Below are 25,794 nucleotides of genomic sequence, written 5' to 3'. Positions count from 1 at the left end.
AATTCGAACCCACTCTGTGTTTTCAAAAACAGTTTGTTTTCACCTTAAACCTACCCTGGTAATATACAGAGTGATGAGGTTTCAAATTGTTTTCACGTTAAGATTTTCTGTATTAACCTTTTCTCCTCTTACCCTTCATTTATAGTCTAGTTGACATTCTACGTTTTATATATAAATGTTCTTAACAAGTATATTATGAGTGATCAGATTGTTCGTTATGCTTATTACCTCAATATATCATCACATAGTTCTGATAATTTTCGTCTTCTCATCACACTACCAAAATTTATCAAAGGGACTAATTGTTTTAAACTTACCATCAAAGTTAAAAGTCGATTTACAAGACCATTCACCAAGAACTGTGAACAGTTTCGGTAGTCAAAGTATGTTGCAACAGTTAATAATCTAATCACAAATTGAAATTATAATCTGGATAAAAATTCACATGCTACTTAGTGCGTTTAGTACGTGTCGCAAAATGTCACAAAATTTATCTGCTCTACATCTATTCATAGTTTATGTAGTTACATTCAGGTAATGGTTAATCGTGTTAGAGATATGATTGGTTAATATACATGTGATAACTCTTTTTTAATGATTCGTTTTACTGACATTTTGTATAAAAAGCGTGTCCAACTACTAGATACGTATGTTACAAAGCTTATTTATTTGAAGTAAGTTATTAATGGTCTATTGTTTAGTGATGTTATTTGAATTCCATTGGCATGTTTTGTGCATTTAATACCATCTGAATGACATCTCTCCCTGGAACACTAGCACAGTCCTTATTTACTTGTTTGTTGGAGTAAGAGACTTAATATTAAAGACTTAAAATAGACTGATTTCTTTTCGAGGCAGATGTTATATCCAAAAAATCATCAACGATCCTTCATACTCCATGCTGGTCTACGAATTACATCTATTATTTCATGGTTAATAGTCTATTATCTGTAATCCGAAATACAATATTCATAATATACCCACATAATGATTCAGCATGCAAACTATCTGAGCTACACCATGGTGGACGGAATGTTTATTCAATAGTACGATGTACGTTTTGAAAACTGATGACCACATTACATAAATATGACTTACTGATAAAAGTGAAAGCTACAGTTAAACATTAAGAATTTCATAAGACGGTAAACATTGTGAAGTACAATGAATCCAAAACAACAAACGGGCTAGAATAAAATGAATTCGTCACATTTTGTAGTTTCTCATCAGCTGCTTATAACCATATCTCTATTGAAATGTAACATTACGGTGAGATATTACGTGGAACAATCGACATCGATGCTGGAAAGAATTCGAATACCATGAGTCGATTTAAGTTAGACCACCAATGAAAACGTGAATGCATCGGACGACCATTTCGTACTAGTATTGAATACCTCAGTAGTGCGCATTCACGATGCTGCACTCCGTACTTGAACCCAGTACCTTCGGTCTCTCACGCGAACGCATAACCTCCAGACCACTGAGCCAGCATCCAACTATGTTAGTGTCTAGATTCAATCGATCTATGATCATGCGCAACCCTTCATTCGTTGTGTGAAGTGTATAATTGTCTCACAATCGACATGAATTGTACTCCACTGATCACTTCTTTCCACTAGAACTCTAGGAAATCCAAATCGATCTATTCACTAGTGAGTACACGATTTTTATCTAAAAGCGGATTTATGAAGAATGTATCAACGTTGATTGTGAACAGTTGTGATATCGTTTCTACAAGTTGAATAATAACAGAAAATGCTTTTATGATTTATTTAAGTAGAAGATACAAAGGAATTGAAGACGAGTAATCAAATCACTTATTGATTTTCACAGTTAAATTCATAAGTAGATGTAATGTAGATCACCGTCTCTAACCTGGATGCAGTAGACAAACTTTTTGTCGCAGTATGGGACTCCTCAGCAGTGCACATCCACTGAAAATATACAATACCTTACATTAATGCTACATTCCAATACATATGTGGTTGTCAGCGGCTGATGAGAAACCACAAAATATGACGAAAGCGTTTTATTCTGCTTCAGTTTTTTGGCCTGAATAATTTAAACAGATTAGTCCTTGATTAATTATAACGAACAATCCTTATGCTGGGCAAAGTCCAATGAAGTTGATGTTACTGAATGTAAATTAAAATAGTACAGACAAATTCAAGTGTATCCAACTACGAGCAGTGGAGAACATTCTTGTGAATTCATGTAAAACGTAATGTATATATTTGGTGGAATATGATTAACAATGAATTCAGGAAGTATGCTTCGTTCAAAATGGTACTCGTCAGCCGGATGTACCTGCATTCCAGCGTCGATGTTCTTTCTGCATCTTGTATCCCATATCGTTTGCTTCAAACTCCATTGCGTTATGCATTTATCTACTGAGTTCAAACAGCCGCTTACTTGTGCAACATGTAAGAGATTCGGTTCAATTTGAAATTGTTCGTATTATTCCACGGTTGAAATTTGTTCAGTCTTGATTGGAAGATAATTTAACCTGTGCGAGCTGCCCCAAAATAGGCATGATTCCATAATTTCATATAGAATTGATCGAGTGTGATTAGTGGTGGAATCCAGGATTTGCTTTTCGACCTGTTTGGTATGTTAGTACATTCAACTAAGAATGATCAAACTTACATTAAAACATCAACAGCAGGATTATGCGATCCATTACCATCTAATTGTGTATATTGGAAACATTTAACTTGAAAAAAGGAAACATTATAAAGTGGACATAGTAAATCTATTGAATTTTCAGGTGGTAATTTCATTCGTCAATTTCTCAGGTAGATCACTAATCATTCAGAAGCGTTGAATTTGTTTATCATATAAGTTTTAAAACTTCGCTTTGTTTATGCGTTTCTATGTCATGCAATGACAAATAAATGATAGTAATCTATTCATGTGATAAACAAGTGGCTTATATGAAATCGATCATTTTAAACTAATCTGGAAACTAGTTAGTTAGACGAAACAACAGCCTTAAAATTAATTATTGACGAGTTTTATACACATTCCATGTCATCGAATAGTATGGTGTTTGGTTTACTTACTTACTTACTTACGCCTGTTAATCCTAATGGAGCATAGGCCGCCGACCAGCGTTCTCCAACCCACTCTGTTCTGGGCCTTCTTATGGTGTTTGGTTACTAATGATAAATCATTACTGTCTTTCATTTAAAATGTACGGAACGCCAACTAAGGTCTTTTAATAAAACATAGAATTGAAGTCTCATCGTAGTGTGAAGTGAATGTAAAAAGACTTTCTCAAAATTAAAGTCATCACATAATTTAAAGTCTCATGTTACCCGCATTCATCAGCTGTTATCTTTATCCAACTATCACATGTGTTGTTCAATTTTCTGTGTACGGATCCCGTGTGTGTGATCGTGGGTGCGCACTGCTGACGTGTTCCATACTTGAATGAAACGGTTGTCCAATGAATCCAGGTTTATGATGGTAGTCTACAGTAAAATTCAACTGTTCAAATCAGTAATTGGTTTAATTGCTCGTTTACATTTCCTTTATATCTTTTACTTAAATAAATCATAAAAGCGTTTTCTGTTATTATTCAACTTTTAGAAATGATATCACAACTGGTCACAATGAACGTTGCTCTAGTTCTTTTATTCACATTCAATATGATGAAGCTTGAAGCATACACATATTTAGCATCAATAAAATTTGATGATTCTGGTAAATGTGTTATTTTTAATAAAACATCAAATTAAATGTAAAAGTTTACTCAGTTTATGAATGTATAAGTAACATCAGTAAGGTTTGACTTGATAATTTCAAATGAATTAAACATTGGGTTACTTACGCCTGTTGCCCCTCGTGGAGAAGCGAGCATAGGCCACTCACCGGAATTCGCCATCAAACTTTATTGAGTATTGGCTAGATTATAATGATTAAAAATGACGTATTTGTAGATGTCCAAATGAGTAGAAAGATTAAGTGTATAAATATTCTGACGTTTCAGGACTCAGTGTAAGTCAGTTCTTCAGAGAATAAACAAGCAATTAGTATCTGATAGTACGTGTAAATGCAAAGTGTCAATAAATATATTGACAGGTTTTAAGGACAATCATGCTGATCATCTATCTGCTTCTCCTAAAAATTCGAAAAAGCTTCTAAACTACTACATTAATTCGAATTATCTTCATTATTTTCATTAGCTAAACGAAGATGTCAGATAAATTGAAATAACTCCAAATTATAAACTTACTGTCTTATTAACAACAATGCATTACAGCATGGAGTGGACATATAGTTTTAATTTATTGTTCATAAACTCTAACCAACGGTAATCAATATTTATCTTCATGAGTCAAGGATCATGAAAGCTGTGGTGTCTAGTACTATGTGAAACATACATAGATTAATCTAGCTTCCCAACAGAAAGCTTTATTTGTTCTGCTTGACCTTATTAATTATTTGTTTATAAACCGTGACTGCTTTTATATGAGAGTATATGTGTGTAGCGACCGAAATACTAATATTCGGTCTGAGCGTAGAACTAATGAAGCAAAATTTATTCTACTAAGCCAGATTACGTTCTTCTGCATCGCACATGAAGCGCTTTTGAGTAACTCGTATTAAATCGTATTAAAACATAATCTCTGTTCAATTTGAACGAATCTCAAATGGTACAGCCTGGGTTATACAATCAAGAGTTTCTCTAGCACAAACCAACGCACTGAGAATCAATAAAAATATTGCCAACAAGACGGGATCAGATATCTATCTGCAAGGATTCCAGCAACCTTTCAAAAATGAAAGTCGCAGGTTAACTCGGATCTTGTGGTGTTGTACAAAAGTGTAATTGGGCGTATACTAAGCCCTTGCCATTCGAAACTTCAAACCCCCTTTGTGCATTCAGAAATAGTTTGTTCTCACCTTAAAACTTCACTGATAATATCAGCTTATTATCTAGAGTAATTAGCTTTCAAGTTGTTTTCACATTATTATTTTCTTTATTATACCTGTCTCCTCTCTTCCTCTATTTCTAGTCTACTTAACCTTTCATTTTTATACACGGATGTTCTTTACAAGTATTTTTGTGACCAGATCGTTCGAAGTGTATCGCGCTAATATATTATCACATACTTCTGACAATACTCCTCATCTCATCACATAACCAAAATTTTTAAAAGGGATTAATTGCCTGAAATCATTAGCTTTAAGATGGTAATTATTGGTTGCTGATTTCCAAAACGTGATACGAAGTGTAAATATTTGTCGGCTGATCACATTTTCTCCAAACTGTGAACGCAAATAAATTACAAAGTACTAATTTCATTGTTTTGAACGTTGTCATGGACAATGACAACGTGTTCTTGAATATGTTGTATTTGGCAGCGCTCCAGTGTTTCTTAACAAATGAGCACACATTTTCAAAAACAAGTTAACCAATCACTTACATATCTTTTTAATCACGCCCAGGATATCTTCATCGCTACAGGTCAGGAATCACAATAAACATACAATACATGTCAGCCAGACCTATGGACCCACAAATGATAGCCTAGAGGACTGCAATGATCATAACTGAAGACGGTGAGACATGAACAAGAGCCAGCATAGCTGTCCTTCGAGATGTTGACAAGTACTGGGAATTCCTCTTTGTTCTCATCAACAAGTTAAAAACCTTACAAAACCTCTTAGAATGATATGAGACAATTATCAAGAACGACTTCATTGGTGTTAATGAAGCTATAACTTCAACATACTGGGAGGTACTAGGTCAATGTCATTCTTTTCAGTTGTACAGAGTACCTGTGACAGATGTTAGCATCGTATAGAACTCCTACCAGGAATCGTAATGTAAATCATGCATGGACGGCAGCTCAAAGATGCATTGAAAGTAAGGACCAGTAAAGGACAAGGTTCCTTACTCTCATCGTTTCTCTTTATTTTCGTTATCGAATAGATTGTGAAGACCTTCACATCTCATTAGGATCACGGGATACAATGGAAAGCATAGACGCGTCTGCATAATCCTGACTTTGCAGATGACTTTGCCTTGACATTACACGCACAGTATCAAATACAAATAAAGATAATTAGTGTGGTGGAAACTCCTGAGACAGCTTGCTCTAACGTTCACACGAGAAAAAAAGGAAATCGTGAAATGTGACACTGTGGTCAGCAACCCAAATCACACTTGATGGAGACGTTCTGGGAGAGGTGAAAGCTTTTACGCACCTAAGTATTATCACTGGCAAACAAAAAAACTCCAATGCAGATGTGGAGTCACGAATTTCAAAGGCGAGATTGGAATCCCTACAGTTAAAGCATAACTGAAAATCAAAGGTCTGCCAACCAAGTTCGCAATCAGAAATGTTAAAACAACTCAATTGTACGGAGATGAAGCTCGGGGACGATCACAACGATCGTCAATGAAGTATAGGTATTTATAAGCCGCTATCTGGAGAAGGTACTCCAGATCGATTGGCCACAAACCAACCTAACGTGCGAGAGAATAAACCAGATGTCATTTGGGGCATGAATAGGACTCCAGAATAACTGTAAAGGAGAGTCAATTTCAGGGTTGTCCGTAGGTTCCTGACCGGTGGCTTATTTTGCACGAGGAGTAACAGGCTCAAATAAGCAAGTAAGTATTCTGCCGATAGTAAGCATTACAGTATAACCCATAAACTCTATTTAAAATTATCCATCACGACACTTCGATAGACTGATTCTAGAATCTCAAAACTCACATTATATTTTACATCCACTTGGAAAATTTTCCAAAAGCGTTTTTTAGCTTCCTTTAGTACATATATTTAAACCCAGTTTGCCTAATTTTATTCGTCCTGTATCCGAACTGTGATGTTAACTAACACGTTGCTATTGTGTATATGATAATTTATCTATTTAGGAGAAATGTACATCAGTTTGGGCAGTGTGAATATTTCGTTGAGCTCAGATTATGAATTAACAATAAGTGATAGAGACTGTACAAAAACACTTTCTTTGAAGCCACCAACCGAAGAAGAGAACCTTTTTAAACATGGATACCGTCCAGGATCTTCGTAAGTTTAAAACATGATAAAATTGAGTTAATAATTCAATTGTTCCTAATTCACATCGGCATCATTATCTTAATCGGTAAACAAAAAGACTATAAGGTAGATTGGTTGAATTTTGATTTCATAGAACACTGTCGTATACAATAGGTATTTTATTGACCGCAGCTGCTACCTCGACGCGGTGGTCGGGCTTGTCTATCATGATAACTCAACCGAGCTATATTGGCTGGAACACATGTTCCTGCAGGTTCTACCATGCCAAGCAGATCTATTAGAGAACGGTAAGACTAAAAGCAGAAACTCAAGGTCTGAGGACGAAGTCGTACTGCTGACTGTAGAGAGGTGTGACAGCAGTAAGGTGTTTCCCTCGGACAACCAGCATCTGCAGCGATGCTGCCTTCCCACAAGGAGGGTGGGGTTAGAAAAGGTCGACCCTAAAAATGTCACACCTCACCTTACCTCACGGATTTCCGTCTCCGGCGGTAAGGCCCTTTGAAGAACAGAGCTAGCACGTCAAAAACCTTCCACGGAAAGGCCGTGCGCGACCGGCCTCAAGCAGTTGTACCTTGGGCACTGCAGTCACGCTCCCAGGTCGTTAAGACCAACACTAATCCAATTTCCTTTTCAGGTTCCTCAACAAACACCCTTCCACAGTGTGGGCAGCCGGGAAGTGACATCAGCCCTCATACCCGTAACAGCACACGAGACCAAGTTGGTCACATTCAAATCCTTCCTACACTCCCTAATACCTCCCTTATCTCCACTACTAACACTTCTCACGTCTCTTTACCAACTCACACCGCTAGGGTAAACGATTCGAGTACGCGGAACGCTATTCCTGGTCTCCTGAAACCACGCCCTAAACTACACGAAGAAGCCTTCAACAGCCGAACACCGTGCCAAATAGGACAACGGGGTTCCTTATCTAGGAATTTAGAATCTCGCGCCATTGATGTATGCTGTGTCTCTGAAACGCGCATACAAGATCCAAGTAGCGTCGTTCATTTGACCTCACCATGTTAAAATAAAGAACCAACTCGATTCACACTTTGCGTATCCGGAAGCCTAGATGCTGCTTCCCGTGTCCTCGCCGGCGTAAGTATAGCATTGAGTTCTAGGGCAGAACTAGCTCTCTTTGAGTGGATCCCAGTAGACAGCCGCTTGTGAGCTGTCCGACTGAACGGAACAGTAAGGACTAAGAAAGATAGGGACACTCGTCGTTGCCTCTTCGTCGTCTCTGCCTATTCTCTCACTGGCTGCAGCTCAGATGATGTGGAAAATGAGTTTTACAAAAAGCTTTCCGACCTTCTCCGAAAAGCTAGCGCTCTGATTTAGTAATAGTGGCTGGTGACTTTAATGCTCAAGTAGGTAAACTAAGCAAAAGGGAAAGACAACTGAGTGGATCTTATGGTGTCGTGGCCCAAAGAACAGATAATGGCGACCATCTGTTGCAGCTATGCTCAGATAACCGCCTGTTTCTCGCAAATACTAACTTTAAGCATAAGCAAAAACATCTTTTGACATGGCTACCCCATAATTCGTCCCAACGTTGGACCCAAATAGATCACATCGCTATCACCCACCGATGGAGGGGCTCGATTGAAGACTGTCGCTCATTCTGGAGCACATGCTTAGATTCAGATCATGCTCTAGTACGAGCGCGTATCTGCCTGCGTCTTACTGGACGTAGGAAAGACGCTGCAAGGAAACCTATTAGGGGCCTACTTAATGATAGTCAAGCTAAGAGTATATTTCAGGAACAACTAGAAAAACAGTTAGGCAGCCGTGTATGTGATGCCCACCCCGAGGCAGCATGGAGTGATATCCGAAAAGCTGTGGAAACATTAGTGATATCTGCTAGTAAGGTAAACCACAAGGTTAGGGAGCAACACTGGATCTCAGCAGCATCTATCAGTGCGATAGATGCTCTGAAACTCATTCCACCTGGCTCTTAACATAATGAAGAGCGGAGTCAACTTAAGCGCAAGCTGACAAGAAGTCTACGCAATGATCGCGAACAGTGGTGGGTAGCGAAAGCAAGAGAGATGGAAAAGGCAGCGGCAATAGGTAATAGCAGATAATTGTTCAGACTTGTTAAGGAAACCGGTATTAGGAACCCGACCGTTAGCGAAACAATCTCAGAGAAAGATGGACATATTATTCATTCTCAATCCAGGAGATTGGATCGATGGGCAGAACACTTTAGGGATCAGTTCAATTGGCCTTCAGCCACACTTCGGTTTCCCACGATCTCCAGTCAACCTGAATGGCAAGTTAATGTAGGTCCTCCGTCTCTTTACGAAGTTGAAAAAGCCATAGGAAATCTGAAGCAAGGGAGAGCACCATTTCCTGACAGGTTTACTCCTGAGATTTTTAAGGATGGTGGTCCAGTGTTAAGAGTGAGATTGACTTAGGTCTTACGTAGGATTTGTGAACTGGACGTAATCCCATCTGACTGGTCTCAATCACTGATTGTGCCAGTCTATAAGAAAGGACAAAAGTCCTCTTGTGACAATTACAGAGGGATCAGTCTGACTAATATAGTGTCTAAAATATTAGCTTCAATAATACTTCGACGCCTAACCAAAGCTTGTGAAGAACAGACTAGAGAAAACCAGGCTGGTTTTCGACCTGAACGTGGTTGTATAGATCAGATATTCACACTACGTCAGGTCCTGGGACATAGACACACATTCAGACGCCCCACAATCGTAGTATTTCTCGACCCTAAGGCAGTATTCGACTGTTGATCGTAAGGTTCTATGGCAGTGTTTGTCATTGAAAGGAGTACCAAAGAAGTACATTAACCTTATACAGGTTCTCTACTCGAACACAGCTGGTAGAGTGAGAGCTTATGGCAAACTGTCATCAGAATTGATTACCTCAAGTGGTGTTCGTCAGGGCTGTCCACTCTCTCCATTCTTGTTCAACTTTGTGGTCGACGTACTTTTAGAGATAACACTTTCCTCATCTGACTTTACAGGGGTTGAACATCTACCGGGAGGTTCACTTGTTGACTTAGAATATGCTGATGACATAGTTCTATTTGGTGAAGACGCTGACAAAATGCAGAGTCTTCTGACCAATCTAAGCAACAAGGCAAGCATGTTCGAGATGCGATTCTCCCCGTCGAAATGCAAAATGTTGCTTCAGGATTGGGTTGCATTGACACCCGAACTAATGATAGGGAGTGAAGTAATTGAGCGTGTCGACCACTTCACTTATCTTGGGAGTCTCATTAGCCCTTGTGGTCTGGTGTTTGATGAAGTCTCGGCACGGATACAGAAGCCCCGACTAGCGTCTGTCAACTTGCATCATTTTTGGCATAGACGAGATATCCGTTTGCCAACCAAGGGACGTGTTTACTGCGCAGCAGTTTGTTGCGTCCTAATTTATGGCAGTAAAACATGGCCTCCACTCTTTATGCTCTCCCAAATTCTGATCTTCTGAATTCTTTATGTCCCTTTCTTTCTCTTTCCAAATTGATTTCACTGGATTATACTCTTTGATAACATCTTCAAACCCTAATGTTTTCGATTACTGCTTATATTCCTACTACCACTACCACTATGGGATCTGAATTGACAATTGTATCTGTGTGCTAATGTGGTATGACAACTTGAACCGATGTACGTACGTTCGAAGTTCTGCGTTGTTACTGACTGACTGACTGAGAACATATGCAAGCAAATCACCGTTGACAGAAAATACATATGGTTCCGCACTCTCAAACGCCTTCTCAAAATCAAGGAAGTCAATGTATAGTGACGAACTCCACTCAGGTGGAGTGATCCGTAGTGTCACGATTTGGTTCATGTATGACCGATACTTACGGAATCCGGCCTGTTGATCTAGAAGTTAGGCGTCTGCTGAATGTTTCATCTAGTTCAATAATACTCTGTAGAAAACCTTTCCTGATATTGGCAGTATTGTGATACCTCTGTAGTTCTCACATTTTCTTAGAACTCCTCCTATCAATATCTTGATGAGTTTTCCTACTTTCCATTCTGTCGGTGGCAGTTATTCTTCCTCCAAAATCTTCCTGAATAGAATGTGGAGCATGTTTGCACTTACTTCTTTGTTTCACTTGAGTGCTTCTTCTGGTATATTGCAAGGTCCTACTGCTTTCCCACTCTTGGTTTGTCTGACGGCCACCCCGACCCCTTCCGTCATTGGTGGAGTAACATCTGTAAGAAGGTCTGTGTGTGATGCTTTTATGTCCAGTGGATTCGGTCAGTCAGTCAGCTACAACGTAGGACCAGGCACATATATGCATCGGTCCAAGTTGCCATACCTTATTAACACAACAAGATGAACACCGGATTCATAAAGTAGTTAATTCAGTTGGGGTAATATATGAAAGAAAGATTGCATATAAGGATATAATACAGGAAGAAAGAGTTAGTTCGTAGAAAGATATGAAGCGATTTTATTCTCTTAGTTTAAGGAAAGACAAAGAGTGTATACACCGACCCCATTGTGATCGATTCTGGTCCATGTCACGAAGAATCTCCAACCGTTAGTTACGATAGTCACGCGGACCATCCGGTGGATTCAAGGGGGCCGGTCCATTCAAGATTTCTTTAGTGTTCTACCCGCCTGTTCCTCTGTTCTCCAATCTCAGTGAGTGAATTGCCTTATTTTTTCTTGACTGGTCGCTCTGGTTTACTATCCATCACTCCTTCCACACTGATCCCGATGCTCCAAACTGACTGTATCAATGAAATAATTTAGTTTCAAGTCTGAGCTAAGAACTCGTTTATCTGAATTTGATCGTCTGTCACGGGTGTGGTTTACATGTCATCCTTTAGCAAATTGACGTTCAATTCTCTTCGCCTTGAGTTTATAATCTCGCCTTCTTCTTCTTCGTAAATGTGTGAGCTATCGAATGAAGTCCGAATCTTCCTTCCGAATATTGGCTCAGCAGGGGAGACACCCTTATGTGAGGCTGAATTCAGGGTTATTACTGGAGAATTTCTCGGTCGTGCCCTTCTCTCTTGATAATCTTGAAAATCGTTGGAAAATTTCTGTCTCCATTTGTGCATCATATGAATGAGGATAGGAAGATACTTGGTTGCAAATAAGATTGGATGACTGATCGAGCATTTCTGAATCAGGATTGCAAATAAAATTAAATGGATAATCGAACATTTTTAATTCTGTGATGCCGTCAAGACCCAATAGATTGAAGTATTAATCAGTAACACATCATTTGGATTTGGTTGTTGGGATATTGAATTTGGCTGTAAACTTAATAATTTCAGAAATTTTGATTACGATACCAGGTGCATTGTTTGTGCAATCGTTATTAATGTGAATGCTTGGCCGACCAAGTTTGTTTTTATGCTTTGCAGGAAATCAATGTTACATCGGATGCAGTGTCTAATTGTAAAGTGATAATACAGTCGTTACGACAAATCGATAAACACTTGCGTTAACATTGGGGGTCAGATTTTGACAATACACGAACACAATTGATCGTTTCTGGCATTCGATGATGGGATGAGGGTTTACTGCGTTAGCGAAATTTCCAAATTTTGAGTATTTATACTCATTGCATGGGCAGAAATGGGAAAAATGCCATGCACCACACTTTAAACAAATAGCGGAGGGCCATGTAGAGTAACGTGAATTCAAGTCATGAACATCATACATTCAAATCGGGTGAGGAACATTTTGCGAATCATGCTTTGCAACATTAATCGTGCGGTCTGAACGAAAAATTTTCATCAAATCAAATTGATTTGGATTTGGACATTCGATCATTTTAGTATGAACATGATATCATTCATTTGTGACACCGTTCGACGTTATATTGGGATCGGACTTAACTCTGCCTAGAATTCTATTACGAATGATTACAATGATTTCAACCCTCAACAAAGATAAGACAATTAAATTGTTCGTCAGAAAGTGAACACAAATTAATACTCTCACACTGTTGATTAACAAATGCTGCATATGAAACCAAATCATCTTCAAGTATTTTAACAGGTCTGATTGCCATCGACTGACTTTTTGCTACTTCTGAATGAATCTCCATATCAATCACAATGATTGTTCAACATATTTCATTATTTTCACACACTATTCTTCTGTTTTCTTCAGTGAATTATGCTTTTAATAGAATGATTACTTTGATTGCATATTCTGTCAAAATATACAGGCACTAGATATAATAGTCTAAATCACTTTAATGATACGAGTGAGCATCTACAAATCGTTGTATGATGCATAGGGCTCTATAATAGTAAAATAACGGATCATTTTTCGAAATTCCGTTTCACTATATGGTCAGTCACAACGTATAACCTGTACGTATGTACACCCCATGGGCACAAGGAGATTAAGTTGTCAAACCGAATCCCAGAATAGTAGAGATAGTGGAAGTATTAGTACTAATAGGAAAGATTAGGCACCTAAGATGCGACTCCAAAAGAAAATACCAATTAATTAAATAAAAACAAAAAACCAAGTTATTAGAAACTGATTATCTCATAATTTGAGGAAACACTATGAGTGGGTGCACATGCGCGATTGTAAACGATTTTCAGCCATGTCACTCAAAGTCCCTTACCATTGGTTGCGATAACCACGTGGAGCATAATCAGTTAGTCTACATCTATTAATATGACTAAGTCCGACCCTGGATTCCTTCCAGCCTACTCTTACACCAGAAAACATCCCTGATCGAGATAGGCGGCGGTTGGGCATAGGTAACACATGTCCAACCACTACAGTTGATGACGATTTACTGGCTCACCAATCGATTTCCCATCTTTACCTAGTACTCCATTCCTAACCCAGAGATTGTCTACTCTGTGGTCAAAATATACACAAGCAATGCTTAGTAGAGATATCAGAAACCTACGAATATCCCCTACTCTTAAGGGCCACGTTTCAGCACATAATTATCAGATGAATAAAAACCACATTATTGATGAAAAAACAATGCTTTGATGTATAAACCTCAGATCGCTACGGCGAATATCACTCCAAACTTTTGTTTTCTCATATCATTTTAGCTTATGCAAAAGCTGGTTCCTTCTGAAACGACCTCACAAAAAGAGAAGAACTGAGTGTTTGTTATCTGATTTACTCTTTTAATCAGAATTTCCATAATAAACGCTTTTTAATAAATTGTAGTGTTTAGCACTGTTTGCTTTGCTTTCGAATTTTCTTGGTCACTAGTTTTGATTCGAAAAGGGGTGTTTAACAGATGTGATTAAGTGACTGTTGGCTAAAACGAATCTCTGTTCTGACCAGATTTGTTCGTGTAGTATGTGTGCTCTAGGGGTCTCGCCATCCGACTTCAGTGGCGTAACAATAGGAGTGTGTTCTATCTTACCACATTTAAAACATTTAGCATTATGAAATGCACATGAATTACGAGAATGAAATTTGTCACAGGATAAACATTTACCAAACTTGATCACACCTTTGTGATTTACTTTGTAATTCCTTATTGGACCATCCTTCATATTTACACGAGAATAGGAATTATTATTAAACGAACGCAAGTTTGATTGATCCTGAGATTGTACTTCATCATGACTGGTAGCTTTCTAGTAATGTTTGAATGTCTTCATCTTACTGTTAATTATAACTTTTGACTTGATCATAAATATTCTTTAGTTCTCAATCGGTAATTGTTTTGGTGTAAATTTATTGATAAAGTCATTTGCAACCTTAGAAACTTCAGTAAATAGTGTTTTATTTCATAAGACATATTGTAGATAATTGTTATCAAGACTGTAAGGGACCCAAGACAACATTTCTTCAATAATACTAAATAGTTTCTATGATTTCATGGTGAATTTCATGAAGATGCATATGATGAAATTTGATAGTAAGATCTAGTTATGTTATGATTCTTATTTCACTAGCCTCATTTGAAGACAATCAATTCTTAGTGGCTCGAGATCTGACTCTAATTAGATTGTACGAATGATTGTTATTGAAATATACATGTCGGCTATCCTCGTAAATAATTATCGACTTATTATATGTGAAAATTATATTTGAAATAATCTCTGCGATTGAAATTTAAATAATTTCAACGTTTCGTCCAGCGAACTTGTCTGGACTTCTTCAGGGTAGAACAATCAAAATCAAAATCATCAAAGAAATATATAGCTGGACGAAACGTTGGAATTATTTAAATTTCAATCCCGGAGATAATTTCAAATATAATTTTCACATATAGTGACTTCTCTATACTCGGCGCCCAATTTTTGTCAAACTATTCGTTCTAATCTTGACGAATATTCGTATAAATTATTGACTTAGTCCGCGTCAGTGAATAACGGAATGAAGTAAGCCAAATACGAGTAAGGTTTTCGAATACGTATATTTTATACAATCATTGATCCAAGCAGACAATTAAAAGAACAAAGCGAAACCAAATGATGCGCAGCGAATGGAGCGAAGCAAAATGATGCAGGATGGACAAGCCGTGTGAGCCAACTCTATTTAATCAAGCGCTAATTGATATTTATAGTCACACAAAAATAAGCTACTGACATACGATGAGTAGGATCAGATGTACACACACATACGCTCAGTCAAGTTTGATAATTGAATAATTAACAAGGTCAAAACGTGACTCAAGAAGAATGAATAAATTGGCCTATCAAGAAGCTAGAATAAGTTATATGGGTTTAACATAGTAACCGACACTATGACTTTCGAAAGTGATTATAACCACATCGACATTTCATGGTCTAATGGTCGAACAAACCAAAAAATCAAACATCTGAATTCCAATATTAACTCAGAAACTCAAGTATTGTGAACATCGTTCAAACATGTGGGAACTACTTAAAGATATTACAGATGAGAAACACATTAGTGCCGATGACATTAAAATAATGACTTTGACGACAGGTAAGAAACCATTCTTCTACAAGCTCCAATTCAACGAAGATACAGACAACTGTGTAATACGGAACAGAGTGGCTACGGCGATGGAGATGACATTTTATCCAACTAACCGCCGCCTATCAGTTTCCACACGGCTTATGATCGTTCCTCGAATAAAGAATAGGTTACTTGATTTTGTCACATCCATGTGATGAGAAGATAAAGATTGTCAGAATTATGTGATGATATATTAGCGCAATATATTTCGAACAGTCTGATCACACATAATATACTTGGTAAAAACATCTGTGTATAAAAATGAAAGTCCAACTAGACTAGAAATGGAGGGTAAGACGAGAAAAGGATAACAATAAAAGTAATAATAATAATAATAATAATAATAATAATAATAATAATAATGTGAACACAATTTAAACACAGAGGGGTTTTGAATTTTCGTATGGCTAAGGCTTCAATAAACCTTAGTATACACTCTTTTACACTTTTGTACAAGACCACAAAAGCCGAGTTAAGATCAATCTTATGGTCCATTTCGATTACATGTTTAGCAACAGAGGATGATGGATGTTTATCCTCTACTCTTATTGGATCACTTGATTCTATTTGTTTCAGCAACCATTTTCGTATGTGTTCACCCACCCGAATACTGAGATCACGATTGCTCCTCCCTATGTATGTGTGACCATACAGACATTTAAATTAGTAAACACAGTGAGATGTGATACAATCGTTTTCATGTCTTTTAGGTTTTGGATGAAGCATGCTATACGTTTTGCTGATGACTGATTTAAACCTTTGTTTCAATAAAAGGCTATTTGAATCATCTCTGAGTGGTAAGGTGATATAGACAGGCTTTTTTACTGCTAATGCTATAGTTGGTCTCACTACATCATGAACGTTCCATCTATTTATGTTTTGTTTAATAACCTAACATCATCATCAAGTGTCATTTGTGCGAATACAACTTTATCAAACCCCGTTTGTATTGCACAGAGCAATAACTGTAATAACTAAACTACTGGACTGTTCATGTTAATTTTCTAAAAATAGATCATTTGACTGAGCCATCTTCTCATCTACTTAGAAGTATATCTAGGAAGGGAAGCTGATCGTTCTTTTCCTCTTTACATGAGAGACTGATGTGGTTTTGAAGTGTTAAGTTTATTCAATAAATAGTTCATATTCTCTTTTCTTTCACAGAAAACTAAGATATCGTCCATATATCTCTTATGCAGTGACATGTTTTCGATTAGGTCTTCGGCTAAATTTTCAATATGTGCCATGAACACATCTGCTAATAATAGTCCTAACGAACTACCCATAGCAACCCCATCGATCTGACAAAAGTATTCATCTTTGGACTTTGTCAATACATAATAGTAGTAAATCTTTAAGAATTTTTGATGAAACAGGTCATTTAAGGTTGCTCAAAGATATGTACTCACATAATATATAAAGGTACATTTGTGAACCCGGAATTTACGTCAACTGAACACATTGTCTCTCTCTCTCTCCTGATATCAATATCACATATATTATTATTTCCCATATCTTTTGAGTGTATATTTTCTTTCACCTCCTTTCTCAAATATTAGCGTCACTGTTTAATCACTTAAACAATTGTTATTACGTAATTTTGATAGTTTTTTTTTCATAAATGTTATTTCATTGTCGATTTTCCCATTGTCCTTAATCTACTACCATTTAAGAAATATTGATTCAACCTGTTATTATCACTATCACAGCTAGTACACCTAAGATTAGATGGTGGTTAGAGGTAGTCAGCAGGAAACCCTGAACTCGGGTTTCATGCTATTTGGCACTCGTCAACAAGCTGTACCTGCAACATGGTCGATAGCATTCGATTTGCTTTAAATAAGGACATGACACACATGACATTCATCACCACCCAGTGATCAATCAATTGTGAGCTAGTACACCTGTCATTCAACTAGCGATGTACACATTTTCATTTATTATGTTTGTTTATATAATCTATTGTGTAGTTATCATTGAATTACAAATCACATTGACGTGTTTAATCTCTTCATATTTTCACACAAACGGTCAGTCAGCTACAACATAGGACCAGGCACATATGTACATCGGTCCAAGTTGCCATACCTTATTAAATAAGAAAGATTGGGTCAGCGAAGAATTCTCTTTCTGGCGAATTCATTTTCAAAGCTGTACAATCGCATATATATATGCTTGTTTTAACAAGATGATAATAATATTGATAATAAACTTCTGTTATACATGGTGACAGTGAGGTTAAATAAACAAAGGTATTAAAATAAAAAATTTTAAAACACGGAAAGTTTAGTAATCATTTGATTGTTATTGGCTTAAGTATTCATCAAAAGATAGATAGGGAAATTATCAATGGGAAAGGATGGCTCAGCATGATAAGATAAAATGTTGAAACAGAGATCAAGTGTAATCGGAATGATCGTGGAAATAAAAACAAACCAGTTGGGGGTAGAAGATTTAAGGGGAAGATGGAAGTTGAAGCAGATGGCTGTAAAGAAGCAAGAGTATGAAAAAGAAAGAAAGAGTTTACTACATTAATACCATAGTAGAATAATAGGTTGTACCAGATTCTTTTGCACACACAATTCTGGTTTTTCCAGATGTATGGATATTGCGTCGGCAATGCAAAGAAGATGCAGACTTATTGTCTTAGGAATACTTCTACTTACCTTGTAGACGACCTTGAACGCAGAGTCTGTCTTGATTGAATGACCTGTGTTCACAAGGTGTTCGCTTATGGAACTTCTTATTGAGCCGTTGCCTCCTCTTTTTAGCCACATCGGACAATGTTTTTGAATTCTTTTGGATAAAGTACGCATCGAACGATTTATATACCTAGATCCACAAGAGCACGTAAATTGATAAATGCATATTTAGATGGCCAGGTGCGATGACTTATCTTTCAGGTTATTGGTGAACAATGGTCAGCTGGAGAACAATACCTTTGTTTATTTAACCTCACTGTCACCATGTATAACAGAAGTTTATTACCAGTATTATTATCATCCTGTAAAAACAAGTATATATATTTGCGATTGTACAGCTTTGAAAATAAATTCGCCAAAAAGAGAACTCTTCACTGAACTAATCTTTCTTATTTAATGTCTTAATGGGTGTATTCGGTTTACTAAAAAATACCTCATTAGCACAACAAAATGAACACTGAATTCATAAAGGTAGTTATTTAAATAGTAGTAATATATAAAGGGAAGATTATATATAAGGATATAGTACAGGAAGAAAGAATTAGTTAGTAGAAAGAAAGGTATGAACCAATTTTAATCTCACAGTTTAAGGGAAGACAAAGAGTTTATACACCTAAGCCACTGCGATCGATTCTGAGCCATGTCACGCAGTGTCTCCAACGATTGATTAAGATGGTCGCGCGGCCCCCATCCCAACCAAGTAGTCTGGATCAACAAACATGGCTCAAATTAGAAGTTAATGACTTCGTTGCCTGTCTGTAACTTTCTTTTATCTTTCCGGATATAAATATTATGTCACACTTGATAAAATTGAGTAGGCTAGGAAGTCTTTCTCCATATTGCACCTCTTTCCTACAGTTTCGTTCCTTGAGACCAGTCATTTAATCATGGAGCTTTGGTTGTTCTACTGAACAACATCATTAGCACAAACTTCTGATGGAAATGGGTTATACAAATTTCTTTGCATATGACTGACAGTTTGTTTTACAGATCCTAATCTTGATTGGTAGTTGTTGACCTTTTTCTATCATCGTTTACATATGCACTTTGGTTGTTATTCCCTTTGATTTGATTTTTATCCTTATAATTATCCATAATTTTTCTAATCGTCAATATCGGGTTGTGGAGATTGTTGAGTTTTTGATTTAGATCATGAGTTGATCAACGTTAAACCACCACTAAAAACCTGGAAGCACTGGACGGCTGTTTCGTCCCTGTATGGGACTCCTCAGCAGGTTATTTTTAACATGGTTGTTGTTTACTAATTAACATGATTCCCAAGCTTCTAAAATTTCTGTAGTGTTTTTTAGTATCTACTTAGTCCGAGATTTCTACATTTTCCCAGTTGAATATGTGTTCACAATTTTGTGCATGTATTGATATGAGTTAAAATACATCGTAGTTTTTGGCAGTCATTTGGTGTTCGTGTAGAAACAATCGGAGAAGATGACCACTCTTTTTCATATAGCATTTATCACAGTTAGAACAGTCTAGTTTGTCGTTGATATTCTACTTGTTTTCCCTTTTTACCATTCCATTCTTTGGTTCGTACAAGCTTGATGTTATCCAGGTGTTGTCCAGAAAGTTGATGAAAGTTTTACGATCAGATCTCTCAGTTCAAAGAACGAAACTTGGTAAACATTATCGACCTAAGCTATAAATCTTACCCTCCATCTCAGAATAATATTACTTTCCATATCTTTACGCAGTTAATAGCTAATGAGAAGCCTTGAAGTAGAATAAATCCCTCTTAATCCTAAACCATTCTTAATATGTCCAAATTCATTAAAGTTAACACATGAACGAGAATCTAAATTCAAGGAATATTTATATAGAGCATCTCTTAAAACTAGTCGTCTCTGTTAGGACTCACTGTTACCACGAAACGCTTAGTTAAATAACATATAAGAAACTATAGGCTTATAAGTACATACTAAAAAGCTGAAAAATTCAAAATTCCTTTAGCAAACTTAAAAAATCGTTTCGTGTTCTTGAAGCCGTTGTGATGTGTGCTACTTATATCGACATAAGTAGTATGTAACTCTGGCCAGGAACAGAATATCTGGTAGCAGGAGGTCGGGAAGATCAAGGAGGAAAGAACGGGGACAGAAAGCAATTTGTTTGAAAATGCAGGAACAATGAAGTTTATGGTGATTGATTGACATTTTGCAAATGAAGTATTTATTGTATGGTTCTCAGCGTTTACTAAGATACTCTGTAATATCATATTCAGACACGTTCGATTGTCCTCAATGGAGTTCTCGTCCATTACACTGTCACGAATAAAATTGCTGATAGATGACTGACAGCTAAATTAAATACTCGAAATAATCTGTTATAAACCGTTTGGCTTTACCAAAACTGCACATTAGATAAACAGAACACCTATATCGTACATTATGAAAATAAATGTCATTACTTAGGAAACAAATAAATCAAACTTCACCCGATTGCATAAGCTAGTGGCTATCTGAACTTACTAGCAAAGTGAATAAAACTGTAACATTTGAAGTGAATGGTACTAGGTACCAATTACAGAGTGCACATTAACCCTTGGATGCAGGTATATTCACTTGGTGAGGAACACAACTCGCGCTCTCGATTCTACTACTGTTATATCCTAGTGAAGATTAAATTACGGGTAACTTCCGAGGACTACTAACAGACTAATATTCCATAAGTATTCTTATGGTATAGCTATTCGATAATTAGATTATTTATATTTATATTTCTCTTATTATAAGCTTTATTTTGACCTATAATTTATTATTGTACGACTTACAGTTCTTAAGCTGTGTTCAATTTATTGACTACTGCCTCCCACGTTCACAACCACATTTGGCCAAATATTGTGCAAATGTTATTTTCTATTTTATGGTACGTTGTGGTCTGTCTGGTTGATGTATAAACCGAGTATGTTTCAAATAAATGATTCATATTGCAAAAGCTGGTATTGAATTCTGGACTCAAGCGGACGGGCTATGAATATATAGGACCAATAAGGACGCTCGACTGCTCATACCGGTCGAACGTCATTGGTTTTGGCACAGTGCGAAGACTGTATAAGTCGTATTTTGATTGGTGGGTAAGTCATGTGACAAAAGCCGAACATAAACTCATAACAACTACTAGCTACTATCCATATTTTCATGAAATGCTCGTGACCTTAATGACAATATTAAGGCAATTCGCACACGATGCACATATAATTAGTTCTGATAGTATACTTCAACTATCCTTTCCAACCATTTCAACAAGTTTAATGCAACTACCCAAATATACAGTCATTATTTCACAGATCTTAAATATTATAGAAACTATCGTTAAAATATAATCTAACAAGTAATTTATTGAAATGATCAAATAGTAAGTTTAATGAATAAAGCGACAACAACAAAGAGAAGAAGAAATACTATTCAATAGAATATATGCTACTTCTTTACAGATGCCTTCGGTACCTCCTTTCTTGGCTTCTCCGTTTTACCTATCTTTTTACAGTTCCTGAAATATATAATTAAAGTATAAAATTTACTAAATAAGAACGTTCGTTTAAATTTGATCGAACAGTTTCACAGTATTTGGGCGCCGAGTTAATGTGAGACATTAAAGAGGAAGAATGTAGTGAAGTGAATTATTATTATTATTTATGCGAATATTCGTCAAGATTAGAACGAATAGTTTGACAGAAATTGGGCACCGAGTATTGAGAAGACATTTTATGTGAAAATTATTATATTTGAAATAATCTTCGAGAATTCCCTCAAGAAGCTAGTCACTAGTGAGCACATCTCCACAACCCTATACTGATAATCACCATGTGCTCACTGGTGACTAGTTTCGTGAGGGAATTCTTGGAGTTCTAGTGAAGAGCCGTAACCAGTGGAACTAATCCGTGTCAGGTAGAGACAGGTATCTATCTCAGTACAATGGGGGATGGTCGCACAATTTCGTGGATTGGTTGAGGTTAGACATTAACACCATTGGATGCCGGCTCAGTGGTCTAAAGGTTAAGCGTTCACCCGCGAGACTGATAGGTCCTGGGTTTGAATCCCGAGGGGCCGAATCGTGGATGTGCACTATGAGCAGTCCCATACTAGGACGAAACGACCGTTCAGTGCTTCCAGATTTTAAATGGTGGTCTAACATCAGTCGATTAATGATCTCAATCAGTAAAATTTCTAAAATCTCCACAAAACCCCTTCTGATAATAATCATCTGCTTACTAGTGGCTGACTTCAAGAGATACTCCTGGAGTTCTAATGAGAAGCCGTTACCAGTGGAGTTCAACCAGGTCTGTTGTGAGATATCAACGCACTGAAGACAATAGTGTACGGTGGCGCAACTTCGTGGATTGGCTGAAGTTAGACATCAACACCATTGGATGCCGGCTCAGTGTGCTAGAGGTCAAGCGCCTGGTGCGAAACTGATGGGTCCTTGGTTCGATTCTCGCGGGGGTCGGGATCGTGGGTGCGCACTGCTGAGGATTCCCGTACATTAATTTCTGTCAATATGACGATGTATGTGAAATAAAGAGGTTGGATAAAAATAGGGTCCAATTATTTGTTAACGAGCATTTGCCAAGTAGCAACTAGTTGAACACCATCCTTTCTGTTCAGGCTGTTCTTATTCGCCCATATATACAACGCTTCTGCTATCAATCTTTCTTTATATGTATTAAAACCTTTCTGAAGTATTTTGATCCCTTCAAAATTAATCTTGTGTCCTGTTTGTAATGCATGTAATGCTATCTCAGACTTATTCTCAAGTTTCTTTGTAATTATTATTATTAAATGAACAAATCTAATAGAAAGTTTCTTGATCTAAATCAAGTAAATGTATAAATGAACTTACTGAAATACTTTACGTGTACCGGATTTTGCTTTGATTTCTGCTTCAGTTGGTCTTTTTAAATCAATTTTTGTGGTACATGATGCATCTTTATGAATAAGTAATAGATCTGGAGATAATGACATTTTTTCTTCATGATCTGTAATTATCATTGCACCTAAAATAAACATAGTAGAGTGAATTAGAACACTAGTAGGGACAATCAAATGTATGCGAATAGAACATTAAAGAATTTTTTTGATTGAGATCATGAATCGATTGACGTGAGACCACCGTTGGAAACCTGGAAGCACTGGATGGTCGTTTCGTCCTGTCGTTGGACTCCTCAATAGTGCACATCCACGATCCCGCCCCTCGGGATTCCAACCCAGGGCCTTCAGTTTCGCGCGCGAACGCTTAACCTGCTGGACCACTGGGCCGGCATCCAACGGTGTTAGTGTTTGACATGATCTCACTCAGAAATTTAATAATCTACACAACCCCTATACTGATAATGAACATTACAGAATTGTTTCGTAAAAAAATCTGAGAACAATATAGTAAATAATTCATTTGCAAAATGTCAAACAATTGTCTCAGATCTTGTAGTTTCTTCGTCTCCATACTAATCAATATCTGTTCTCGTCCTTTTCTTTTTGATTTTCTCAAACTTCTGCCCCCAGGCATTCCCACTTTCTTTGAGTGATACATACTACTTATATCTGTCGATGTCAGTAGCACACACTGCAATAGTAAAATTAGATACAGTTATTATAACCAAGTGTTTGATTCTGACAAGATGGAGTTATTTTTCAGCTGTAATCACTTGGATTACTGATTAATTCATTAGTTATAATGATTAATATGATTACATGGACTGGTGGTTTTTAAGATCTTTTTCACATATGGAATTGAACATGTATGTTGACAATAATCAAATGCAATTCTACTTATATATTTACCTCTGAGAATTTGATTTCAAAAAATGTTCAGTTTAATGAGATCGCTCGGTGTACTGTTCGTGATGACATTGTGAGCTGATGTTTTAAAGCTTTTAGAAGTCTGTATAACTCACAACAAAAACGAATACCATAGTATTACAGATGAAGAGTCAATCAATATAATTGACAATACATAATATTGACTGTATTTAGTCAACTGTATTTCTAGTTTCTAGTTTTAGTTCCTAACAAGTATACTTGGATTTGTGCCAGACCAAAATATGGCACAAATCTATGAAGTGACTGACAAATGGAGTGAGCCAAATTGGTAGGTGTATACTATGTGGTTGCGATCCGTGAGACGATAGCAACCGATGGTTAGACACCTTGAATGATATGGCTCAAAATCGTTTTGCAATGGCGCAGATGCATCCACTCTTTGTGCTCTCCAAAATTCTAATCTTCTGAATTCCTCATGTCCCTTTATTTTTTCTCTTTCCAAATTTATTTCACTGGATTATACTCTTTCAATAACATCTTAAAACCCTGATCTTTTCGATTACTGCTTATACTTTTACTACCTCTACCGCTATAGGATTTGAATCAACAACTGCATCTCAGTGCTAATGTGATATGGCAACTCGAACCGATGTACACACGTACGATGTTCTACGTTGTTCCTGACTGACTTGAAAGTGAGTTCTTGTTAATTGTCTACAAATTTCAAAGCTTTTCTGTTATCCATAAAAGATCAAATATTTAAATACTGATCCTTCTAGAACATGAATTGTTCAACAAAGTGACTATTCGTCATTACCTATTTAATCACTTGGTCCGACACCAAGTTATTTAAATTCTTACCAATCACCATATATATATATATATATATATATAAAATACAGAAAGCAATACTAGGAACTTTATTAAATGATTAGAATAAACTGATTCATAGACTTACCACTTTTACTAATTACAAATGGTAGTTGATAAACATCAATCTCTTTAGTTATTGATAATTCAAATAGTATAAAGAATAGAATAATTGAATATAACATAATGATTCTGTTGAAAAAAGAAAAAGTAGATAGTTGGTGTACGTTTTTGTTATATCCCAATGGGAAGAAAAGTTCGATTTCTTTGTTTGATGTTTCGTAACCCAATATAAGCTGCTTCTTCAGAGTAAACAGTCAAATAATCAAATTATTATTAATTGAAGTTTAAATAATACAATGGAACAATAAAAGAATATTACTTATTCAGTCAGTTATTTATTCTTTGAAGAAGTAGCTTAAATTGAGTGACGAAACACGAAGTAAAACTTATACAATGATTCAACTCTATGTATTTTACCAAAGTGTA

At 36.7% G+C, this 25,794-nt stretch overlaps 2 protein-coding genes across 2 annotated transcripts; one reads left to right on the top strand and one right to left on the bottom strand.

Annotated features, from left to right (window-relative positions):
• Positions 1-447: 447 nt before the first annotated feature.
• On the top strand, positions 448-14,293 carry MS3_00005841 (uncharacterized protein). The gene is made up of 4 exons (XM_051213934.1): positions 448-674; positions 3,595-3,708; positions 6,896-7,049; positions 14,072-14,293. The coding sequence occupies exons 2-4, from the start codon at positions 3,597-3,599 to the stop codon at positions 14,151-14,153; spliced, it is 348 nt and encodes a 115-aa protein (XP_051069951.1). The 5' UTR covers positions 448-674; positions 3,595-3,596; the 3' UTR covers positions 14,154-14,293.
• Positions 14,294-22,098: 7,805 nt separating this feature from the next.
• On the bottom strand, positions 22,099-25,490 carry MS3_00010675 (uncharacterized protein; the record flags this gene model as incomplete). Its single annotated transcript, XM_051219072.1, has 3 exons — positions 22,099-22,168; positions 23,519-23,672; positions 25,394-25,490. The coding sequence occupies 3 exons, from the start codon at positions 25,488-25,490 to the stop codon at positions 22,099-22,101; spliced, it is 321 nt and encodes a 106-aa protein (XP_051069950.1).
• Between the last annotated feature and the right edge of the window lie 304 nt (positions 25,491-25,794).

Source organism: Schistosoma haematobium, chromosome 3, assembly GCF_000699445.3.
Source record: "Schistosoma haematobium chromosome 3, whole genome shotgun sequence".
Lineage (NCBI taxonomy): Eukaryota > Metazoa > Platyhelminthes > Trematoda > Strigeidida > Schistosomatidae > Schistosoma > Schistosoma haematobium.
The sequence above is the reverse complement of the archived record's forward strand: the minus strand, read 5'-3'. Positions and strand labels throughout refer to the sequence as shown.